At 46.5% G+C, this 20,931-nt stretch overlaps 1 protein-coding gene across 4 annotated transcripts in view; it reads right to left on the reverse strand.

The window, feature by feature from the left end:
- VOPP1 (VOPP1 WW domain binding protein) overlaps positions 1–20,931 on the reverse strand; it is a 137,917-nt gene that overhangs the window by 38,984 nt on the left and 78,002 nt on the right. For 3 of the 4 annotated variants that reach the window (XM_087434243.1, XM_087434174.1, XM_014793666.2), the window contains exons 3-4: positions 14,656–14,733; positions 9,787–9,923 (exon numbers count right to left, since the gene is read on the reverse strand). In XM_087434243.1, the coding sequence (XP_087290369.1) occupies positions 9,787–9,923; positions 14,656–14,733 (215 nt within the window). Of the gene's footprint in view, positions 1–9,413; positions 9,924–14,655; positions 14,734–20,931 lie in introns of those variants that run through there. The other variant, XM_087434096.1, reaches the window with a different exon arrangement.

The following is a 20,931-nucleotide window of genomic DNA, read 5'->3' on the forward strand; positions in this document are numbered from 1 at the left end:
GAGGGTGACGGAGGAGCACGCCGTGTGTACACGGGGGGAGGGTGATGGAGGAGCACACCGTGTAACACGCGGGGAGGGTGATGGAGGAGCACGCCGTGTGTACACGCGGGGAGGGTGATGGAGGAGCACGCCGTGTATACAGGCGGGGAGGGTGATGGGAGGAGCACGCCGTGTGTACACGCGGGGAGGGTGATGGAGGAGCACGCCGTGTATACAGGCGGGGAGGGTGATGGGAGGAGCACGCCGTGTGTACACGCGGGGAGGGTGATGGAGGAGCACGCCGTGTGTACATGGGGGGAGGGTGACGGAGGAGCATGCCGTGTATACACGCTGGGAGGGTGATGGGGGAGCATGCCGTGTGTACACGCGGGGAGGGTGATGGAGGTGCATGCCGTGTGTACAAGTGGGGAGGGTGATGGGAGGAGCATGCCGTGTATACACGCTGGGAGGGTGATGGGGGAGCACGCCGTGTGTACACGCGGGGAGGGTGATGGAGGAGCACACTGTGTGTATGGGGGGAGGCTGTAGATGGAGAAAGAGCCTTTCAGGTAGATGGAATTGCAGTGTAGAAGTTACTAACATGGCAGCCTGGAAGGTTTAAGAAAAAGCAGGAAGCCAATGTGTGGCAAGAGTGGAATGAGCAGTAGGAGAGGTAGGTGGGAACAGAAGAGCAGCAGGAGGGGGAGATGCAAAGAGATGGAGAGGGGTCTCCTGGGCCCCTGTCAGGACTTCTGACCTGATCCAGGTGGGTGACCTGTGGAGAGCTGTGAGTAGAGGCTCTGACTCCTTGTTTTGACTGTGACTACTCTGCTGGAAAGCGACTGAAGCAGGAGAATGGGAAAGCCAGATGACTAGTTAGGAGGCTCTCGTGACCATCTGAATAAAAGGTGGCAGCAGTGGAGATGGAGATGGGGGAAAATGTCAAGATGGCTCCAAGGCTTTTAGCCTGAGCAAGGAAAAACGTGAGTTGCCACTTACTGAGATGGGAAGACTGGGTGGGGCAGGTTTGGAATGAGGGGTGAGATCAGGACCTCAGGGTTCTCCTGAACTCCTACCTTTTATTTACTCAACAAATAATTTAGGGGAGTATTCTTTTATTTCCAAGTGGGTGCAGATTATTTGCTCATTTATAGATTTCTTAAATCTACAAGTTTTAGTCCTAGTAGTAGCAGCAATTACTGCCATGCACGGAATGCTGTCTCAGGCCCTGTGCTGAGCACTGTGTAAGAATTTTCTCACATGAATTACCTGAAGAAAGTCTATTATCTCAACCTCACAGGTAGGAGCTTGAGGCTTAGAGAAACTGAGTCATGTTCCCAAGATCTGCTAGAGAGGCGTGAAGTTAGAAACGGAACCCAGAGCCTCCTAGTCCCGACCCGAGGTATGTGGTTTCTGCTTTTATAAACTCATTCAGATTTCCATGGTGGTGTAAAATTTGATCAATTCTTTTCAATATTCTGTTCATTTTTATATTCTGATCAGATTAATAGTAATGCATTGGCATGCCTACAGTCTCCATCATTCTTTCCTCTTATTTCTAAGTTTTTGTTTTATATACTTTGCAGTTATAGTGCTGTATGAGATTACTATTGCCATCACTGCCCATTTTTTTCTTCTTTATCAAACACCTAGCACTCCACTGTTCTGCATCACCTGGGGATCTCAGGGCTCTCAGCACAAAGCACAGGGCTCTCAGAGCCACTGCAGCCACACACCAGTGTCCCAACAGAAACCTTAAAGCCACAGGAGATAGAGATGTGGACAGGTGACTGCAGTCCAAACGCTGTCTCTGCGTACCTGAAGCAGCATCATATAGAAGAATTATGTTTATTTCATCAGCTGTAAAAAAACAGATAGTCCTCACAACTGAAGCAGCCCTGTTTGTGTTTCAGCTCTGATTTGCAAGGTAATTAAACTGTCAAAACACACTCCCTACTATTTCCATTTTCCGGTAGTTGGTGTCATTTAGTCTGGCCACTACTGTTACTGCAGGCTGACAGGTTTAGTATAGGATTGAGACATCAGAACACTCAGAAAACCATCAATGAACTCACTATAAATGCACTGCTGGAAAGGAATAAAAATGTACCTCCCAATGGGAATACTCCATCTACTTTTTTTTTTTAATTGAACATTGGTTTATAACATTGTATAAATTTCAGGTGTACATCATTATATTTCGATTTTTGTGTAGACTATATCATGTTCACCACCCAAAGACTAATTACCATGCATCACCACACACATGTGCCTAATCACCCCTTTCATCCTCCTCCCTCCCCTCTTCCCCTCCGGTAACCACCAATCTAGTTTCTGTATCTCTGGTTTGTTGTTGTTGTTTTTATCTTCCACTTATGAGTGAAGTCATACAGTGTTTGACTTTCTCTGTCTGACTTATTTCGCTTGGCATAATACCCTCAAGGTCCATCCATGTTGTTGCAAATGGGCAAGATTTCATCTTTTTTTTTGGCTGAGTAGTATTTTCAAGACATATACACACACACACACACACACACATACTACATCTTTATCCATTCATCCATTGATGGGCACTTAGGTTGCTTCCAACTCTTTGCTACTGTGAATAATGCTGCAATGAACATATGGGTGCATATATCTTTTCAACGTAGTGTTTTCACATTCTTTGGATAAATACCCAGCAGTGCAATAGCTGGATCATATGGTAGTTCTATTTTTAATTTTTTGAGAAATCTCCATACTGTTTTCCATAGTGGCTGCACCAGTTTGCATTCCCACCAGCAGTGTATGAGAGTTCCCTTTTCTCCACATCCTCTCCAACATGTTGTTCCTTGTCTTTTTAATAATAGCCATTCTGACAGCTGTGAGGTGAGTGTAGTTTTGATTTGTATTTCCCTAAAAATTAGTGACGAAGATCTTTTCAGGTGCCTTGTTGGCCACCTATATATCTTCTTCAGAAAAATGTCTGTTCATATCCTCTGCTGGTTTCTTAACTGGGTTTTTTGTTGTTGAGTTGTATAGTTCTTTATAAGTTTTGGATATTAACCCCTTGTCAGATATATGATTTGCAAATATTTTCTCCCAATTGTTAGGTTGTCTTTTCAGTTTTTTTTTTTTTTAATGAGGAAGATCAGCCCTGAGCTAACATCCATACTAATCCTCTTCTTTTTTTTTTTCTTGCTGAGGAAGACCAGCTCTGAGATAACATCTATTGCCAATCCTCTTCCTTTTTTTTTTCTTCTCCCCAAAGCCCCAGTAGATAGTTGTATGTCATAGTTGCACATCCTTCTAGTTGCTGTATGTGGGACATGGCCTCAGCGTGGCCGGAGAAGTGGTGCGTCGGTGCGCGCCCGGGATCCGAACCCGGGCTGCCAGTAGCGGAGCACGTGCACTTAACCGCTAGGCCACGGGGCCGGCCCACGTCTTTTTGTTTCGTTAATGGTTTCCTTCACTGTGAAGAAGTCCTTTAGTCTGAGGAGTCCCATTTATTTTTTCTTTTGTTTCCTTTGTCTGAGTAGACATGGTATTCAAAAAGATACTACTGAGATAGATATTGAAGAGTGAACTGCCTATGTTCCCTTCTAGTTTTATGGTTCAAGTCTTTAATCCATTTTGAGTTAATTTTTGCATATGGTGTAAGATAAAGGTCTACTTTCATTCTTTTGTACCTGGCTATCCAGTTTTCCCAACAACATCAATTTAAGAGACTTTTCTTTCTCCATTGTATGTTCATGGCTCCCTTGTCAAAAATCAGCTGTCCACTGACGTGTGGGTCATCTATTTCTATTCTATTTTTTAAAAAAAATCAGTATTAAGGAAACCATTTTTAAAGAAAATTTAAATCACGTTAACACCACAGATGTCATTATCAACTATTCTCTCCATCTCTCTCTATGCATGTGTTTACAAATTGATTACACAGTTGGAATTACGGCCACTCTACATAACACATCGCCCAGCACCGCCTTCTCTAAACTCAGTTTACACTTGTCTTGCTACAGTGACATGGCCTTGGTTTTGACTATCAACTTAAGTCGCCACAAAATATCCCATAAAGAAGACAAGACTATAACTTAATCATCTTTTCCTTCATAGCCTCCTTGACTCCCCCCCCCCCCACATTCAATGTTGTGTGCACCAAGTTCAGTTGAGGCCACTGCTCAGATCTCCCTAAAATCTAGCCCCTGCTCTCCTCCAGATCCATATCTCTGCTTTAGCCAAGGTTTTTATATTTTTCCCACTGTTCTAAAAGTTCTTTTTTCATTCTAGTTTTATTGAGATATAATTGTCACATAACATTGTATAAGTTTAAGGTATGCAACATAATGATTTGATATATTTGTGTATATTGTGAAATGATCACCACAATAAGTTTAGTTGACATGCATAACCTTACATAGTTGCAAATTTTTTTTCTTTGTGATGAGAACTTTTAAGATTTACTCTCTTGGCAGCTTTCAAATATACAATGAAGTATTGTTAACAATAGTTACCATGCTGTACATTACACCCCAGAACTTATATATTTTACAACTGGAAGTTTGTACCTTTTGACCCCCTTCTCCTGTTTCCCCACCCCCTACCGTTCTATAAGTTCTTAAAGGGCAGAGAGGATGTCCTACTCACACCTCTCCTCCTGTGTGAACACAGGGGCTGCTGCCAGTTAGCTAATATTTTCTGAATGAATGAATGATGTCTATTTGTCCTCTCAATGAAGGAGGGCATATCCATGGTCCCTGTCAGTAGCATATCAGGGAAGGATTTGGGGGGCTGTAGGTTTAGGGAGCTCTGACTTTCTCTGGTTACACTCTGGCCACCTCTGTACATAAAGACTAGCTAAGAGCAGGAGTCTTTTCTTCAGACAGGTTCACTTTGCAGATGGAGTGCTGAGGCTGGGGAGGGACAATGGCCCACCCTAGGCCTCACAGACCTGAGGCCTCCTGACTCCCTGTCCAGGTGCCTCTTTCTGTTTCCCAAACTATAGCTGCTCTGCACTCCTCCCACTTGTCATCTGCACCTCCCTCACCAAGCTCGAGGCCCAAAGGAGCTGGATCATAGACCCTGAGATCTCCAACCAGCGGCTCCAGCCTTTGCTGTTTTTGGTTCCTGGGCAGACTTAGAGCCTAACCTCTGAGTCTCAGTGCCCACACCTCATTTGCCAGTCTCTTCCCCTGCAGTCCTGCTCCAACCGATATCAAGCCTTTAGAACCACGATGCCGCCACATTCCTCCCCTCCCAGTTATGAGCGTCTTCATACTACGCAGATCTCTGCTCTTCTGCCCTCGGCCATGTTGGACTGGGAGGCTGGTCCCGGCTGGAACACCACTGTGTGCCCCTCTGCATACCAGGATATGAGCTGCAGCCCTCCAGTGCATGAGTATTGGTTCTCTAAAACCTTCTGCCTTTTCTTCTTCATGAATAAGCAAAGCTCACCAGAATGCACTTCCCCTCCCCTGGACAAGCAGTAGAAGAAAAATGGAGCCAGCTCAGCAAATCTACAAACACTGCTCCGTGCTTCGCGCAGATACCATTTTCCTTAGCACTGGCCAGGCTCCTCCTGGGCATGATATTCATCCTGTGGGCCTACCATGTAACACTAGTGCACTCTAGTGCACTCAGTTTCTCTTGCTAGTCAGCCAAGCTCCATGTGGCCTTACGGCCTTATGCTTACACGGCACACTCCCAAGGGAGCAGTCCCCTGGGCCTTACACGACCTCAGAAACAGCTGCAGGGGGATGAATCTCACTCACAGGACAAGGTGGGCATTCAGACCGAAATCACTGAAAAACCAAAAGACCCTATTTCTTTTCAATATTACTATTTCTAAAGAATCAAATCAAAGAACTTAAATTCCTCCCAAGCTTAGTGCTGTTAACAAATGACACAGCCTTTGATTTTGTAGTGAAATTATGGAAATTATATACTCCCATGGAATAAAGCCAGCCTTGTTTTCATATGATACTGTGGTATATTTTGGGATTGACTATTTCTTCCTCTTACAGGCCTGTAAGAACTATACAAATGGGAGGTAGATGGTGAATTAAGCAGCAGCTGTGACTCACTGTAGAGGGATGCAGACACCCAAATCATCATCTCCCAACAGGTGGTGAATGGGCTCTTTCATTCGGCCCCAATGGTGACTCCCTCCATGAGAGGTCTTGGAAGATAAATAAATGGCCCCCAATTCTCTGAATGCCCCCAACTGCGGGGTGGAATCCGCTCATACCAAACTCTGTTCAAGACGTTAAAGAGGCTGTGCTCGGCCCTCAACAGCTGCTCACTGGTGATTCACCAGCCGTCTTTCTCCACTGTTTGCAGAGGGACTCACTATTTTTTATTTGGTGTCTCTCCTGTCCTACATTCCTACAGTTATCCCACCTTCAAAAGCATCCTGCAGTTGTGCTGGGGCCACCAGGGCAGAGCAACTGTTTGGAGCTCTGCAGCTCTGGACTCTTGGTGGGAATGTTAAAAGCTGGTGGGAAAGGAACACCACAGGAGGCTCACTGGCCAATTTTGTCTCACGTACCTCCCTGAGCTCACTCCCACTTAAGTATTCTTTGTTTTTTTTTTTTGTCAGGAAGATCAGCCCTGAGCTAACATCCATGCTAATCCTCCTCTTTTGGCTGAGGAAGACCAGCTCTGAGCTAACATCTATTGCCAATCCTCCTCCTATTTCCACCCACCCCCAAAGCCCCAGTAGATAGTTGTATGTCATAGTTGGACATCCTTCTAGTTGCTGTATGTGGGATGCAGCCTCAGCATGGCCGGAGAAGCGGTGCGTCGGTGCGCGCCCAGGATCCGAACCCAGGCCGCCAGTAGCGGAGCGCGCGCACTTAACCGCTAAGCCACGGGGCTGGCCCCTACTTAAGTATTCTTACATACTCTCTGGTCCCTCCACCTGTATACCAGATTGAGTGCCCCACTTACATGGCTTCCCAGCATCCTGAACTTTTCCCCCATAGCTCTCACCACAGCCAGTGACTACATGGTTATTTGTGCAACTACTCAGGGCTCCCACACATGGTTGTGCAAACCATGCAAAGCATAAGGGGGTGAGGGAGGGCTGGAACCAGGCTGCACTCCAGTGTCCAGCGTACCCGCAGCACCTGTGCAGGTGTGCGGTGGATGTGGGCTGAGTGAGCACTTCAGGCAGGCCTGGGATCCAGGCTCTGCGTGTGGCCACAGTAAATCCCAACCCCAGGTGGATGAGTTCACTCAGCTGGAAGACATGAGTCTGCTTGCTGCCTGAGATGTGAGTCCTGCCAAAGCACTTGGCCCTGAGGTAGGCCCGAAGTATATATAAGGGATTAAAACTCACCACAGTAAATGTTGTTAAAGAACCTGGAAGAGCACCCAGGAGAGAAAGGGGAAGAAGGGAAATGGCTTGGGACAATTCCACTATGGGGGCATTTTCCAGGCAGAGGGAGGGCATGTCTAGGGGCCCAATGAGATGGCAGGACTTGAGAGAGCAGGCCGCTCACGAGGATGGGTGATGAGGTGGGAGACGGCTGAGGTTATGAAGAGCCCTGTGTCCTTGGCTAAGTAGTGTGGACTTGCTGGGAGCAAAGGGAGCTGGCAGAGACCCTTAAGCAGAAGAATAACATGACCTATGTGCTTTTTTTTTTTTTTAAAGAACTTTCTGGTGGCAATGTGAAAGACAGAGAAGAGCTGGAAAAGACCAGTGACTGGGAAAACTCTTAGCAGGCATTGCTCAGGAGTGAGGTAAGAGTCTGAAGTAAGACTTGGTAGGATCTGAGGACCTATTTACTGGGTGTGGTTGATAAGGGGCCTTAGGATTCCAGTTAGAGACATAGGGTGCACTTCCATGTAGGAAAGAGACGGGCATGAGGAGAGAAGGTATGTAGGGGACGCTCAGCACTCTTGTGTGGAAATCCTGAGGTGCTGCACATGTCCACGGGGACACGTGCGGCAGGCAGCTGAGAGCATCACCTGCTTACCACGCTCACCCCAGTCCAGGAAAGGAGCAGCAGACCTGACACTCGGGCAGCACTCTGGACAAAGGACACACAGCATCTTGCACCTGTAGCCAAGTGGGACATGGGCTACTTTTCCCTGCATTAAAAATCCAGGTAGTGAAGACAGAAAGGAAGAGGAAATTCATGTCTTTGACCCATTTCTCTGATCTACTGCCTCTTTCTTGAAAAAATGTCAAAGGACTGAAAACTTGGACTAATCCAGATAAAATCTAGCCTTAGCCTCTCGTTTTAACTGAAAATATGCACTTCACCCTGTGCGAGAGCAAAAATTTGAAACTATTCAAATATTTCCAAGTATGAAAGGATAAAAACCCACTTACATATGAAAAGTGGCACCAACCCTGAGTGCAAGGATAAGGTGGAGCAGCCTCTGGACTGCTGTGGAAAATACATACTCAAATCTTTGAGTAACGTTTTAAAAAATCATAAAGATCATTCTTTTTAAAAGAAAAACTTAGGGAGCATCTGGCGGAAGAAAACTGTGAAAGAGCAAATCAACAAATGACCACCTCCGCTCTCTTCGCATCCTGAGAACAGAAGAGAGAAAACTCCTCTTACGCTCAACCCTCCTACTTCTTTTTTTTATGAAAATCACTTTTTTGAGGAATGATTGACATACAAAAAGCTGAACATATTTAATGTATACAACTTCATGAGCTTGGAGATAAACATATACCGTGAAGCCATCACTACAATATATGCCATAAACTCCTCCATCATCTCCAAACATTTCCTCCCACCTTCTGAATTATTATTATTATTATTGTGATAAGAATTCTTAACACAAGATCTATCTTCTTAGCAAAGTTTTAAGTATACAATACAGTATTATTAACTATAGGCACCACGCTGTATTGCAGATATCTAGGACTTATTCATCCTGCATAACTGAAACTTTGTAAAAACCAAGGCAGGAACTGCTCCTGGAATTCTGACTGTCTACCTGCGGTGCAATGAACAGAGAGAACCCCCAGGTGGAAACTCTGACAGGGAGCAGAGCAGTGTGCACGGGAGCAGCGCTGGCTGCCCAGCCTCACCCCACAGAGACAGGAGCTCTAATAAGCCTGACAAGCGCTCTGGAGCCTCAGCTCCCGCTTCTCCTCAGAAGCTGCCATCGAAGGGAAGGGAAACATCCTACATATAATGTCAAAATAGGGAACTAGCTTGTGTCCCAAGAGAGGCTTAAATTCACTCACCACAGTATATGCAAGTTTTAGATAGTTACAGCAGTGTTTTATAAGAATTAAGAAACACTAATTCTTTTTGACCCTGGAGCATCACTTCGGGTAATGTTCGCTAAACAGGTCAAATGTAACTTGTGCAAAAATATCTATAGAAGCACTGTTTATAAGTACTTGGAATGCACAATAAATACTTGTTGAACGAATGAGTAAAAAGCAAAACAGAAGACAACAAATGATCAGCAATGACAGAATATCTAAGCAAAATTACCATTTAGTAACATAATTAATATTTAGCCCAGGGGCAGTAAGAATGGCAGGGACATTACTGTTTCTACATGGAGATTTATACATAAAATAATTTTTAAAGAAAAAGACAAAGAGCAAATAATATGCATAAAAGAAACACCAGTAATTAGGTGGGAATATGAAGTGACAGACATACAATCCAATAGACGATGCATTTTTTCTAAGTACAAATGCACAGCAAGGTTGATCATCAGAACTTAAATGAATAAATATGGCCTGAAGTTTTTCTTCTAGCATATTTCGTGGCAGTGCCCTTTTCAAATGCTTGCAGAGGACACACAAACTGTGGGGAGGAGAGACAAGAACACGGGCTGGCTGACCTGGAACAGGGTTCGGGGGCTGCCTGGTGTAGGACACGTTGAATGCAGGCTCCTCGATCAGCGGTGGGGGGTACATGCGCCTCCGGATGAAGAAGCCAGCTCCGCAGCAGAAGAGCACGCCCATCATCAGCAGGAACCTGAGCAGGAGCAAAGCAGTGAGGTGGGGCTCTGGGTGGCAGCAGCGTGGCCGCCCAGAGTCTCCAAGGACCCTCAGAGAGCGACTAGTGAGTGCACGGATCAGAGGGCAGGCTCAGGCCCAGCCCCTCAGGCTGGTCCTCCCCTGACCATTTTCTTGGGCTGTTCCTGGGTGGATGACACCAGGGAGACACTGGGCCTGCAGACTTCTGGGGTGCCCCTGAATGGAGGCTCCTCACACTGAGAAAGTTTCTAGATGAGCATTGACTGGACAACCTTAGAATGTTGAGCAGGAAGCAAGATCAGAGGCACAAGAGAGGAAATGATTCAGGAAAGGGCTGTAAGTGGGGCTTTCTGAGCTGTCTTCTAATTCATTATTCATTCAACATGTAATTTTTAAGTGCTGGCTCTGCTCCTAGCACCATGCTGTGCACTACAGGGTGCAAGACGGGGGAGGCCCCCACACTGAGCCTGAGTTCTGACAGAGGAGGGGACAGTAAACAACAGATTCACGAAACTGCTTACAACTCTCCTAAGTGCTAACGAGGGTGCAACAATAGGTTTGCGTGTGTGTGGTAAAATAATAACACATAATTGACCATTTTCACCATTTTTAAGTGTATAATTCAGTGCAACAAGAGGTTTTACAAGGGTGTCTGTCATTGTGACGAAGATCAGAAAAGCTTCTTTTCCTTCAAAGCAACATCTGAGCTGAGTCCGGAAGGATGGAAAGAAAGAGACAAGCTGAAGGGGAGGGAAGGAGCCTTCTGGTGCAGAGAAGAGCACGGGTGTCCCAGCAGGGAGGGCGGGGGAGCGAGAAGCCTGGTGAGGGCGGCTGTGGCTGCAGGTGGGGAGGGTCAGAGGGGTACAGTCTTGGGGAGCTAGAACCCAAACTGTGCAGGGGCCTGGCAATGTCAGGGAGCTGGAATCACAAAGGGAACTGTTTCATCTCTTAAAACTAATTTCCCTTGGGTGGACTCAATGATAATCTTACATTCAACACGGGGTCCAACTGTAAATATCTCAGCAGAAATACAAAGCATGGAGAGGCTCAATGTACAGAAGGGTTTACCTTCTCAAATACTACTACTGCTCACTTGCAAGAGCCCAGGCTCCCTGGATTGAAAATACAGAAGCCATCTGAGGTCTTGGTCTCTTCCATGAGATAAGCCAAAATGTTGGTTACAGTGTCAAATGGAGCATATTTTTTTTTCCCCCTAGACAAATAAAAATGATATTGCACCTCCCCCCTTAGACTGACGGAGAGCAAGTAAGTAGAAGGCAAGAACAGAACAAAGTCACATGGCAGGAGACCAACTACTGGCTTGGGTATCAATAATCATCAGATTCATTCCCTATTGAAATATTAGTCTGAGAAGAACCTATTTTAAGAGACAAACTGACAGGGTCAGCCCCGTGGCTTAGCAGTTAAGTGCGCGTGCTCCGCTGCTGGCGGCCCGGGTTTGGATCCCGGGCGTGCACCGACGCACCGCTTCTCCCCCCGTGCTGAGGCCACATCCCACATACAGCAACTAGAAGGATGTGCAGCTATGACATGCAACTATCTACTGGGGCTTTGGGGGGAAAATAAATAAATAAATAAAACCTTTAAAAAAAAAAAAAGACAAACTGACAAGGGGGCAGAGGAATGTGCTTATAGGAACAAGAAAGAGAGGCAGCAGATAGCAATCAGGGAAGCAGTAGTAATGTAAGTGCTGTGAGCTACAGGGTGACTGTTCCCTAGATGTCCTACTTGCTGAGCAGGTTTGTGGAGCTTTCTAGGGATTAAGAGAGGAAGTCTGTGCCTTTTCTGTCATTAAAAGTAATCTGGTTTCTTCAATTCAATTCGTTTTTTCAGTTCCCTTCTGCCCTCCCTGGCACTAGGTACAGCAGTTCTCAACTCTGAATGCACACCCCAGGCACGGTGGATCTGTTATGCAGACCAGGTGCCCGGACTCCAGCCCAGACCTCCTGGTGGGAGCGCCTGGCAGCAGGGCTCACGTACAGTGCTGACTGTGCCGGCCTTTGTTTCATCATAGTGCGCTTCCCAGTTCCCCTCCAGGGTGCCACTGGCCTACCTGTTCTAATCCTGATGGTTTTGTTCAGACCTGCTTGGTTAAAGATTACTCAAGATTTCAGAGCTGGCAGGGACTTCTGAAACCGTTCTCCTCCAAAAACCTATCTTACGGTGAAGAGACAGAAGTCCTCAAAAGTCAGGTGGGAGCGGGTTGGAGAGCAGTCCTTCCTTCCCTCCATATCCAGCTCCACCCTCCGTACCTCCTCCTCAGACACCTGCGCACCATATGAGTTTCCCAGCTGGTGTCTCTCACCAGCTCCATTCTTACATCCCTATCCCTGCAATGTGCTGGTCCCTTTGCATGGAATGCACTCTCTGAAATCCAGACAGAAGCTTTGCAGCTCTTCCCAACTTTTCTGCTATCAGAGGCTCCATGCTCTGTTTCCAGAGCACTGGTTTAAAGCTGTGTAGTGTGTAGTCACCTATTTAGACATCTGTCTCTTCTAAGAGGCTGACTGCCAGAAGGGCCTCTTCTGGGACCCTGCTGCATACTAGACACTTAATGTTTACTGAGAAAAGGAATGCATGGAGCAGAAACTAAGCATCCTTTCACTTCAGCAGGGACACCACAGACTCACATCCCAAGGTGTTCTCTGGCTGTGTCCCCAGTTTAGAACCTGGTGTCAGAATCTCGACTCTAATAACTCAACCAAATCTTCTAGCATCTGGCACTCCGACCTTGCAAGACCTGCCCTCACTCAATGGCACTCACGAGACGTCTCTCTGTAGGGATCCCACTAACTCATCGGGTTGCTCAGCCTCTGACAGGTGACCTTGCTCAACAGCTCAAAAGCAACTGGCTGTCAGCTCAGGTAAAGCTTCCTGGGAAGACCAATGCAAGCTGCTCTAGCTGCCAGGCCCCCATAGTTCTCCTGGACTCTCAATTTTTTTTCTTTTTAATCACATAATACCTGAACTTTTACAAGCTTTTTCATTTTTTAGAAGCACATCCACAACCTCATCATTCATCTGGTGCTTCAGGCCAACGTGACATACTTCTGAATCTTTTGAAATTCATGCCCTGGACAGTTCTGCCTCCTCCTATCACAAGGTCCCATGGAGGAAAATTCTAAGCAGACGCATGCAAGAAGCCAGGCAAAGCTCTGAAAAGCCATGTCCCTCCTGTCTTCCTCTCCTCGCTTTGGTACCAGTCTCCTCCACCTTGAAATGTGCACAGAGGTGTTCACATATGGAAAATCTTAGGCTAAAAAAAAATTCACCTTCTATTACAGTTTTAGGCACTAGCAACTATGAAGTGGAGAGAAGCCAGCACCAACAGGCCATTGTTCAGGAGGGATCGCCAGAAGCAGTGACATAGAGACAGGAGTGCCTGAGCCAGCTCTAAGGGAGGCCAGGCCAGGGCCCCATGTGACAGGTGAGTCTAGCCCTCACATGGTCAATGCCCCACCAGGGAGGTTGTGATGGTGACAATGAAAGGTGCTTTCCTATTAAAGAAAATGTGACACACGGAATCCCATTTATTGGTGGTTTCCCTAATCAAATATTGGGAACAGTTGTTAGGGGAGAAAGACAAAGCATCATAAAATAATTCAAGTGGCTGTTGTAATGGTCTTAAAGTAAAGGTCTTAAAGTCTTTAGAAGTCAGTAACATCAGAATCTTAAAGTCATAAATAAGCTTAAGTCTTGAAGCTAGTGAAGTCTTAACCTTCTGTGGAGTTTTCCTCAATGACATTACCACTGCAGTGGAGCAGAGGAGAGGGTAGGTGGGCACAGGAAATGTCTTTCAGTCTTAGGCAAATCCTTTAGCAAACATGCTCTGCCATCCCTGACACCGGAAGCTATCTCTCTTATCTACACAGTCAAATAAATTCTCAGACACACCTCCAAATGGGCATCTGCTGAGGATGGCAATCTACAAGAGGTTCTTCTTGTTAATGGAAACTCTGCACCCCCATCCTTCTAGGATGCTCTGTCAGCATCACTCCCTTGTTCCCTTTCAAGGTGCAATTTTTATAGACTTCAGACAGCTCTTCCAAGTTCCCTCAGCAGAGTTGGAAGATGGATAAGGATGCAGGCTGTCTGTCTGTCTTGGAAGTTAGGATTCAGCTGACACCAGGTGAATGGGCAAGATTTCCAGGTGCAGAAACTTTATCACAAGATTTGCTGATTCTCGTGCATCTATGACATACAACTATCTACTGGGGCTTTGGGGGGAAACAAAAAAAGGAGGAGGATTGGCAATAGATGTTAGCTCAGAGCCGGTCTTCCTCAGCTAAAAGAGGAGGATTAGCACGGATGTTAGCTCAGGGCTGATCTTCCTCACAAAAAAAAAAAAAAAAAAAGATTTGCTGATTCTCTGATTCTTTGAGACAATTGGCCTCAGCTCCATTTCAGAAACTCGCAAAGGAGCTGCTGAAGGATGAGGCTGTCGTCCAGCCCACTTCCAAAAGAAGAACTCCTCCTCCCCAGCCACAATCTGGTGAAAATAGGAACAAACTTCCTGCAAACTCTGTGTGCAGAACTGCTTGTCAGAAGCGAACCCAAACGTACTTGCTTTCTTGACTGAGGCTGTCCCAGAGACCATGACCCCAGCTGAGGGTGATGACACTGCAGCTGTGACAACACTGACTGTGGACAGAACCCCTGGGGGTGGGGGTTGGAGCAAGGCACCTGAGACCAGGAGGAGTGTGACCTACCAAAAATACCACAGCCTCTGTATTGAGAGGGCACGCACGCAGCACCTGGAGCCACAGCAGTCCTCATAGGGGCGGCATCTGTAGGAGAGAGGGACACAGGCTGGTCAGCATCTTGGGTCAGAAGGAAGGGTGGACCAGTCCTGAGGTCCAGGCAGATTCAGTGCAAAGACAGAACTGCCACCACTGCATTTCACGAAACTAGCAGAGCTGACTACTGTCAGTCTGATAGCCCAAACGGAAGGTGCTGACATGGATGCGGTCAGTGTAATTAATTCAAAGCACTCTGTTTACTACACATTCCTATGTGCCGAATCACAATGGTTTCCTTCTGGGGAGGCACCATCACCAAAGACCAGCATATCACCTGCCACCTGTGCGACCAGAAGGAAGCTGGACCAGAGACCACATTAACGTGCTGCAGATCCTGCTCAGGTCTCAGTTGCCCCGACGATGCTCAGAAGATGGGAACAGTGCACTGACAAGTCCAGTGAGGCTAAAAGCAGAGGTTATGGAGTCAGACAAATTAGGAGGCTTAGTCCTGGTCTTGCCACTTACTAGCTGTGGGACTTCTGGCAAGTTATTCAACCTCTGTGAGCCTCAGTTTCCCCATAAGCAAAATATGTGGGAGGGCAGGACCCCTTCAGAGTGCTGCTCCAAGTTTTAAGGTCATAATCCTTATAGAAGTTTCAACAAGGACGGCTACTGCTCTCACCCCCACCCCCACCCATGCCTGAGGCTTGGCGCTGGGCAGGGCACAGGCTCTCATGGATGTGCCCAGGGCCATTCCTTCCCCAGAAGCACTGCCTGAGAAAGGCCCTCGCTGAGGATAGAACCCAGTGCGGGTCCCAGGGGGTCACCTCGGGCCTCCTTCAATAGTCCTTCCCTTCTCCAATCGCCCACCCCTCGCCCTTTTTTTTTGAAAGCAGAGACTGCTATGAAAGCTCATGCCCTCCAGGTCTGCACTCTGGTATTTACAGAGAAAGTTTCACTATAGTGATCTGAGTCCAAGTGGCAGTGGATTAGGGGGAAGGGGGAGAGGTGCACTGTTTTTCAATAATATTAAATGATCATATAATTGTGATCTAGAGTCCTACCAATTTTCTTCTTTAAAAAAAAGTAGTTGGGAGAAATACACGATTTGATCCAAGATCTTAGACATTGAATTTCTAAATATTTCCAGTACAAATTGATTTGTTTTACGTAGAAAAACATGTAGATAATAGATCCCTAGAAAATATTAGTTAAGATGGTGAGTTACCGGCTAAGAGGGAGAGTTATGAGTTACAGGGGAACTCAGCAGAGCCGAGTGCCAATGCTGCTTCTCCTCACCCGGCTCCTGGGGCTGCTTCTGTCTGTTTCAACACCCAGCACACAATTGCCGCTAAATCCTCTACCACTTCAAGGACAAGCACCTGCCCAACGAGCACCACCACCACCACACACGCACGCATGCACACGCACACACACAACACTGCCTATGGGATACAGATGTTTGCACATCCAGTCTTCCCGTAATCCAAGAACATGACCTTGTACCTGCTAGGTAGAAACTGTTATGATTTTGATGACATGCTCCCATAAGCAGGTGACATAAGCTAATCTATTTAACTTGCTTTAACCAACCAACAGCTAGCAGAGCACTAAAATGTGTGCTTAAAAATGCTGCTGGTTCTCATAACCAGCACCCAACAAAAAGCCACGGAGTGCTACTCGGACCTCAGCTCTGCACTGGTCCTGGGGGGAAGCAACACAAACCCAGATAGAAGTCCTTGCTGTGGAAGAGCTTTCTTTCTAGAATAGAGAGAGACAAACAATAGGGAAGAAAAATATGAATTGTGTTAGATGGCAAGAAATTCCACTATGGTGAAAAGTAAAGCAGGAGTTGGTAGTGGAGAGCACGGGGAGGGGGGTGGGGGGTAGATAATACAGTTTTAAACAGGGTGTTGAGGGATGACTCACTGAGGTGACGTCTGAGCAGAGACCATGCAGAAATCCTGCCTGGCAACAACCTGGCCGGCACAGGAGCCTCAGTGCTGGGCAGGAGCGCCGGCCCCTCCAGGCCTGGCTCCACAGACACCGCAGGTGCATTGTGGAGAAGAATGGTGAAGAACACAGTGTGAGAGAAAATCAAATGTCCAGGGCTGGGGGGGATCTGGACGGGGGCTGGACCTGCAAGGACTAGCACTGCACAAGCAGCACCATCTGCTAATGTGCTGCAGAGCATCGTCCACAGCAACGCCTCAGCGCCCTCCTCCCCAAGAATCTCAATGGTCTCGGGTAACCAGCGTGTGTCCCTGTGTATGTGTGTGTGGGGGTGTGTGTGCGTGTGCGTGTGTGCGGAGGGAGGCGGACATTCAAGGGAGATAAAGGACTTCCTGATTTTGGGGAAGGTGGAGCTCAGACAATTAATTGTAAACGAAAAGAGGTGGGACTGTTTCCTATCGTGACTTTGCAAAGACAAGAGTCCTTAGCAATTATGTTAGATTCATGACAAATGTGATAATGTGGTAGGCAGAATTCAAAGATGGTCCCAAGATTCCCGCCCCTAGTGTCATACCATCACTGCATGACACCCTCCCCTTGAGTGTGGAGGGTCCTATGAATATGATGGGATGGATTATGGAACACCCCATGATGATGGAACATATGTTGTGTAAGACTCTGCCGTAGCAGACTGGGGGCTCTCCTGCTCTCTCTTAAGAAGTAGCTGCCATGTTGTAAGAGGGCCACATGGCTAGGACTGAGGGTAGTCTCCAGGAGCTGGGTGCAACCCCCAGCCAGCCAGCAAGGAAATGGGGACCTCAGTCCTACAACTGCAAGGAACTGAATTCTGCCAATAACCTGAATGAAGCTGCAGGAGGACCCCAAGCTCCAAGCCCAGCCAATCCCTTGATTTCAGCTTATGAGATCCACAGCAAAGGACCCATTGACGCTGTGCCCAGACTCGTGATGTACAGGAATCGTAAGATAATAAATATCTGTAGTTTGAGTCTGCTAACTTTGTAGTAATTTGTGACATAGGAATAGAATACTAATTTCATAAGAACAAAGGTTACAGGTTATGGGCACTTCTTATGTTCTAGACACCAGGTCAAGTGCTTCACAACTGTCTCCTTTGGCACACAAAGCATCCACACACAAGGTAAGTATCATCAGCCCCATGTTTGAAATAAGCTCAGGAAACAAGGCATTCGGGATATTGTGCCTCCTGTCAGCCCCGGTCACTGCCTGCTGTCGGGGGAAGAGGGAGAATCTCCCTCTGCCCTTTCCCTTAAGGTTCTTCTGGCTGGCCAAATAATCAACAAGACAGGTTAGCAGGAGAAAATAATACCAAGTTTAATAACATGTATACATGGGAGAAAGCAGGGACACTGCGTTTCTCAACACAATAGCAGAAATTCTCGTCTTAAATATCATTTTCAGCCAATGACAAAGGAGGATTTTGGGGGTGGGGGGAGTCAGTTACAGGAGATTACCACTAAAGCACAGTAAACAAGAGTAAGGTTTACTATACAGCCCAAGGCCTCACCTTCCACATTGATAAGTCACTAGAAATGAGCTCATCCCCTTCTCTTCTCCAAACAGAGAGGGAGATACCTTTACAAATGGAGATTTCCCTTATAAATGTAAATGATTGTCTGGCAACTCTTCGCAGGGTCATCCAGAGAATGTGGCCAGAGAGACAGAACTTCTGATAAGAGGGGCTTGTTGGTGCCTTTCCTATTGTAACATTTACCCGACGTTATCTTTACAGCCATCATGATAGATCTGTTCCAGAAAGGAGCCACCATGTCAAATTCTTTAGGCAGTTAGTGGGGGAGGTCAAATGTCCCTAGAGAAAACAACCAAGGTAAAGAGATAGATTTCAGGGTGGCCAAATCTTGATCTCCCACACTGCTAAAGCCCAGAATGGACTTGGCCAGCATTTCAGGAAAGCGTTTTGCACAGGCACCACCTCTTCGGCGATACTGAGTCTTTTGTCGCCAAAGAGCCACCTTCTCTGTCCCCACTTGGTTTTCCTCTTCTTCCTTAGCCCTGCTTTTACAAGCTGCTATGGACGAAGGCATCACAGCGGTGGTGTGTTGCGACTGTACTTATTAACAGTGACCGTGTGAGACTCCATTACCATTTAGCCCACGAGAATGAACCAACTGGAAAAGTCAAAGAGAAGCAGGGCGGTGATATGTAAGAAAGTGACAGGGGGTGAGAAGGTGTAGGGGGAAGGTGAAGTTTAACGTGGCAGGAGCCATTCCCAGAGGGCAAACCAAGCTCTGAGGAAGCGGGAGGGAACTGGTGGGAATTTGGCAAGACCAGGTAACAGAGACAACATGAGAAAAGCAGAGAATCCTTTGGCAAATGGCAGGAGGCCCTGGGACAAAGCCCACAGGCAGGAATCCAGCAACTACTCTTTAATAACGCCTGAAGGGGGTTCGTGGTTTAACTTGGAACTACATATTGACCATAAAGATTTCCAGAAATGCCTATATCATTCTATGTCAAGAACTCTCTACAATTAGTTGCTAACTTAATCACAAAAGGCAGAAATAATACAACAAGATGTGACTTCAGGTAAAAGTTTGGTGTAAATTTGGAAAGAACTACCAACACTTCTACAATGTTATACAGCAGAACAATGTTTTTCAACTACTGTGACCCATTAGCAGACTGTGAAATCAAGTTACTGGCTTGTGACACATATTTTATAAAGGTAAAAATAGATTTAAAAAAAAATTGGAGGCCATCACATATAAGAATTGTTTTGTGAAACTTATGTTTTGGTCACGCCCCCACACAGATGTGTGTGCACTAGGTTGCAGCACAACGCATGTTTCTTCAAAGTTACTGTTGTGGAAACCCCAAGTCAAAAGTGGACAGGCTCAAGTTTCTGTTGTTTCTGCATCAGCTGCTTTCATCCTCCTGGTGGGTTCTAGGCAGCTTCAGGTCCAAGCCCCCTGAGTAGAAGGTCACTTTCTGCTGTCCACAGTGCTGGGCTTAGGTCTCTTTCTGGCCCCCTATGACTCCTGCCTGCGTGACACTGGCTACTGCATTTTTGCTCCTAATTATACTAAAAAGATGTCCTTCAATGATCAAATTCTAGAAGGGGCAACTCTGATGAAGACCCTCTCAAGTGGGAATGCCCCCTGCTCACCTACCTACTTAAAAATAGCCTCTGAAGGAGGACAGGAGGTGGCTGTGGAAGGGTAGAGAACAGAGATGGCATGTATCTGTGACTTAGAAGGAACAAGACTATGATCTTCTGGGCTCAGAACCATTTTTCTCCATTGCTCTACAGCCTTTGCCACTATGATGTTTCCTGTGTCTCTCCCTCTGAGTTTTTCCCCTAACTAAAACTAGAACTGCCTCAGCTCTAGGCACAGCCAGGGCTGAAGAGGTACTTGGAGTCCATCCAACTCTTTCACTTGACATGAAAGAGGAAAGCAGGCATAGGGATAAAAATTTAGTGAATGGATAATTTTTCAAAAGCTGAATTTGCTAAAATGTTTCCTTTTCAGAGCCACATTTATAAGGAAGCATTTTCTGCTTTGAAACCTAAGTCTCTGCAGCATCCTGTTTCCACGTTAGAGAAGCACACAAATCTCTACAAGCTTTTAGACATTTAGAGCCTCTTGTCTCGAATTCTACACACACACACACACACACCCCTCAGCCTGATAACGAAGATTACAAGTATAATGATGTTGAGTTCCTAATTCAAATTACTCTCTGTTAGCAAGATTCAACATCTAAGTGCTCTAGCTCTCACTTTGGAGGATCCAAATGCGGAACACCAGCAGCAAATACACATTCTCAACTGATTATCTGCTTTCTTTTCTCAAAACAGAGCATCCTTTATGCTCCCTTGTATAGCTGCAGACTCATTCACTCCAAGCATCCTTGTGGCTCATGTGCAGTCCTGGCCTGGCTCCAGATGTGGATGCTGGTGAGTGCCAGCCACTTGAAGGAGCATATGATTACCCATGGGGTGACAGTGTTACCACCTTTCTCTCTGCTGCTTTCTTCTAATGAACCTGCTGGTAAATTGGGGCCCCAGGCACATACTGGCTGATATTTCAAACAGCTGTTATTTATAAAAGAATGTTAAGTGTAACACTGAGCTTCATTAGAAGTAGTAAACATTAGCAGGCAGTCTATCATACTCACTGAGCCATCATCTGATGTACCAGGTCTGTGCTCCTAGTAGCTAAGCCTTGAAACAGCACTGGTGTTCCAAAGGACAGCAGAAGACTAACAAAGCCAGTTACCTTCACTGTGCTG

The sequence above is a fragment of the Ceratotherium simum genome, chromosome 1, assembly GCF_057802395.1.
Source record: "Ceratotherium simum simum isolate JZ-2026a chromosome 1, ASM5780239v1, whole genome shotgun sequence".
Classification (NCBI taxonomy): domain Eukaryota; kingdom Metazoa; phylum Chordata; class Mammalia; order Perissodactyla; family Rhinocerotidae; genus Ceratotherium; species Ceratotherium simum.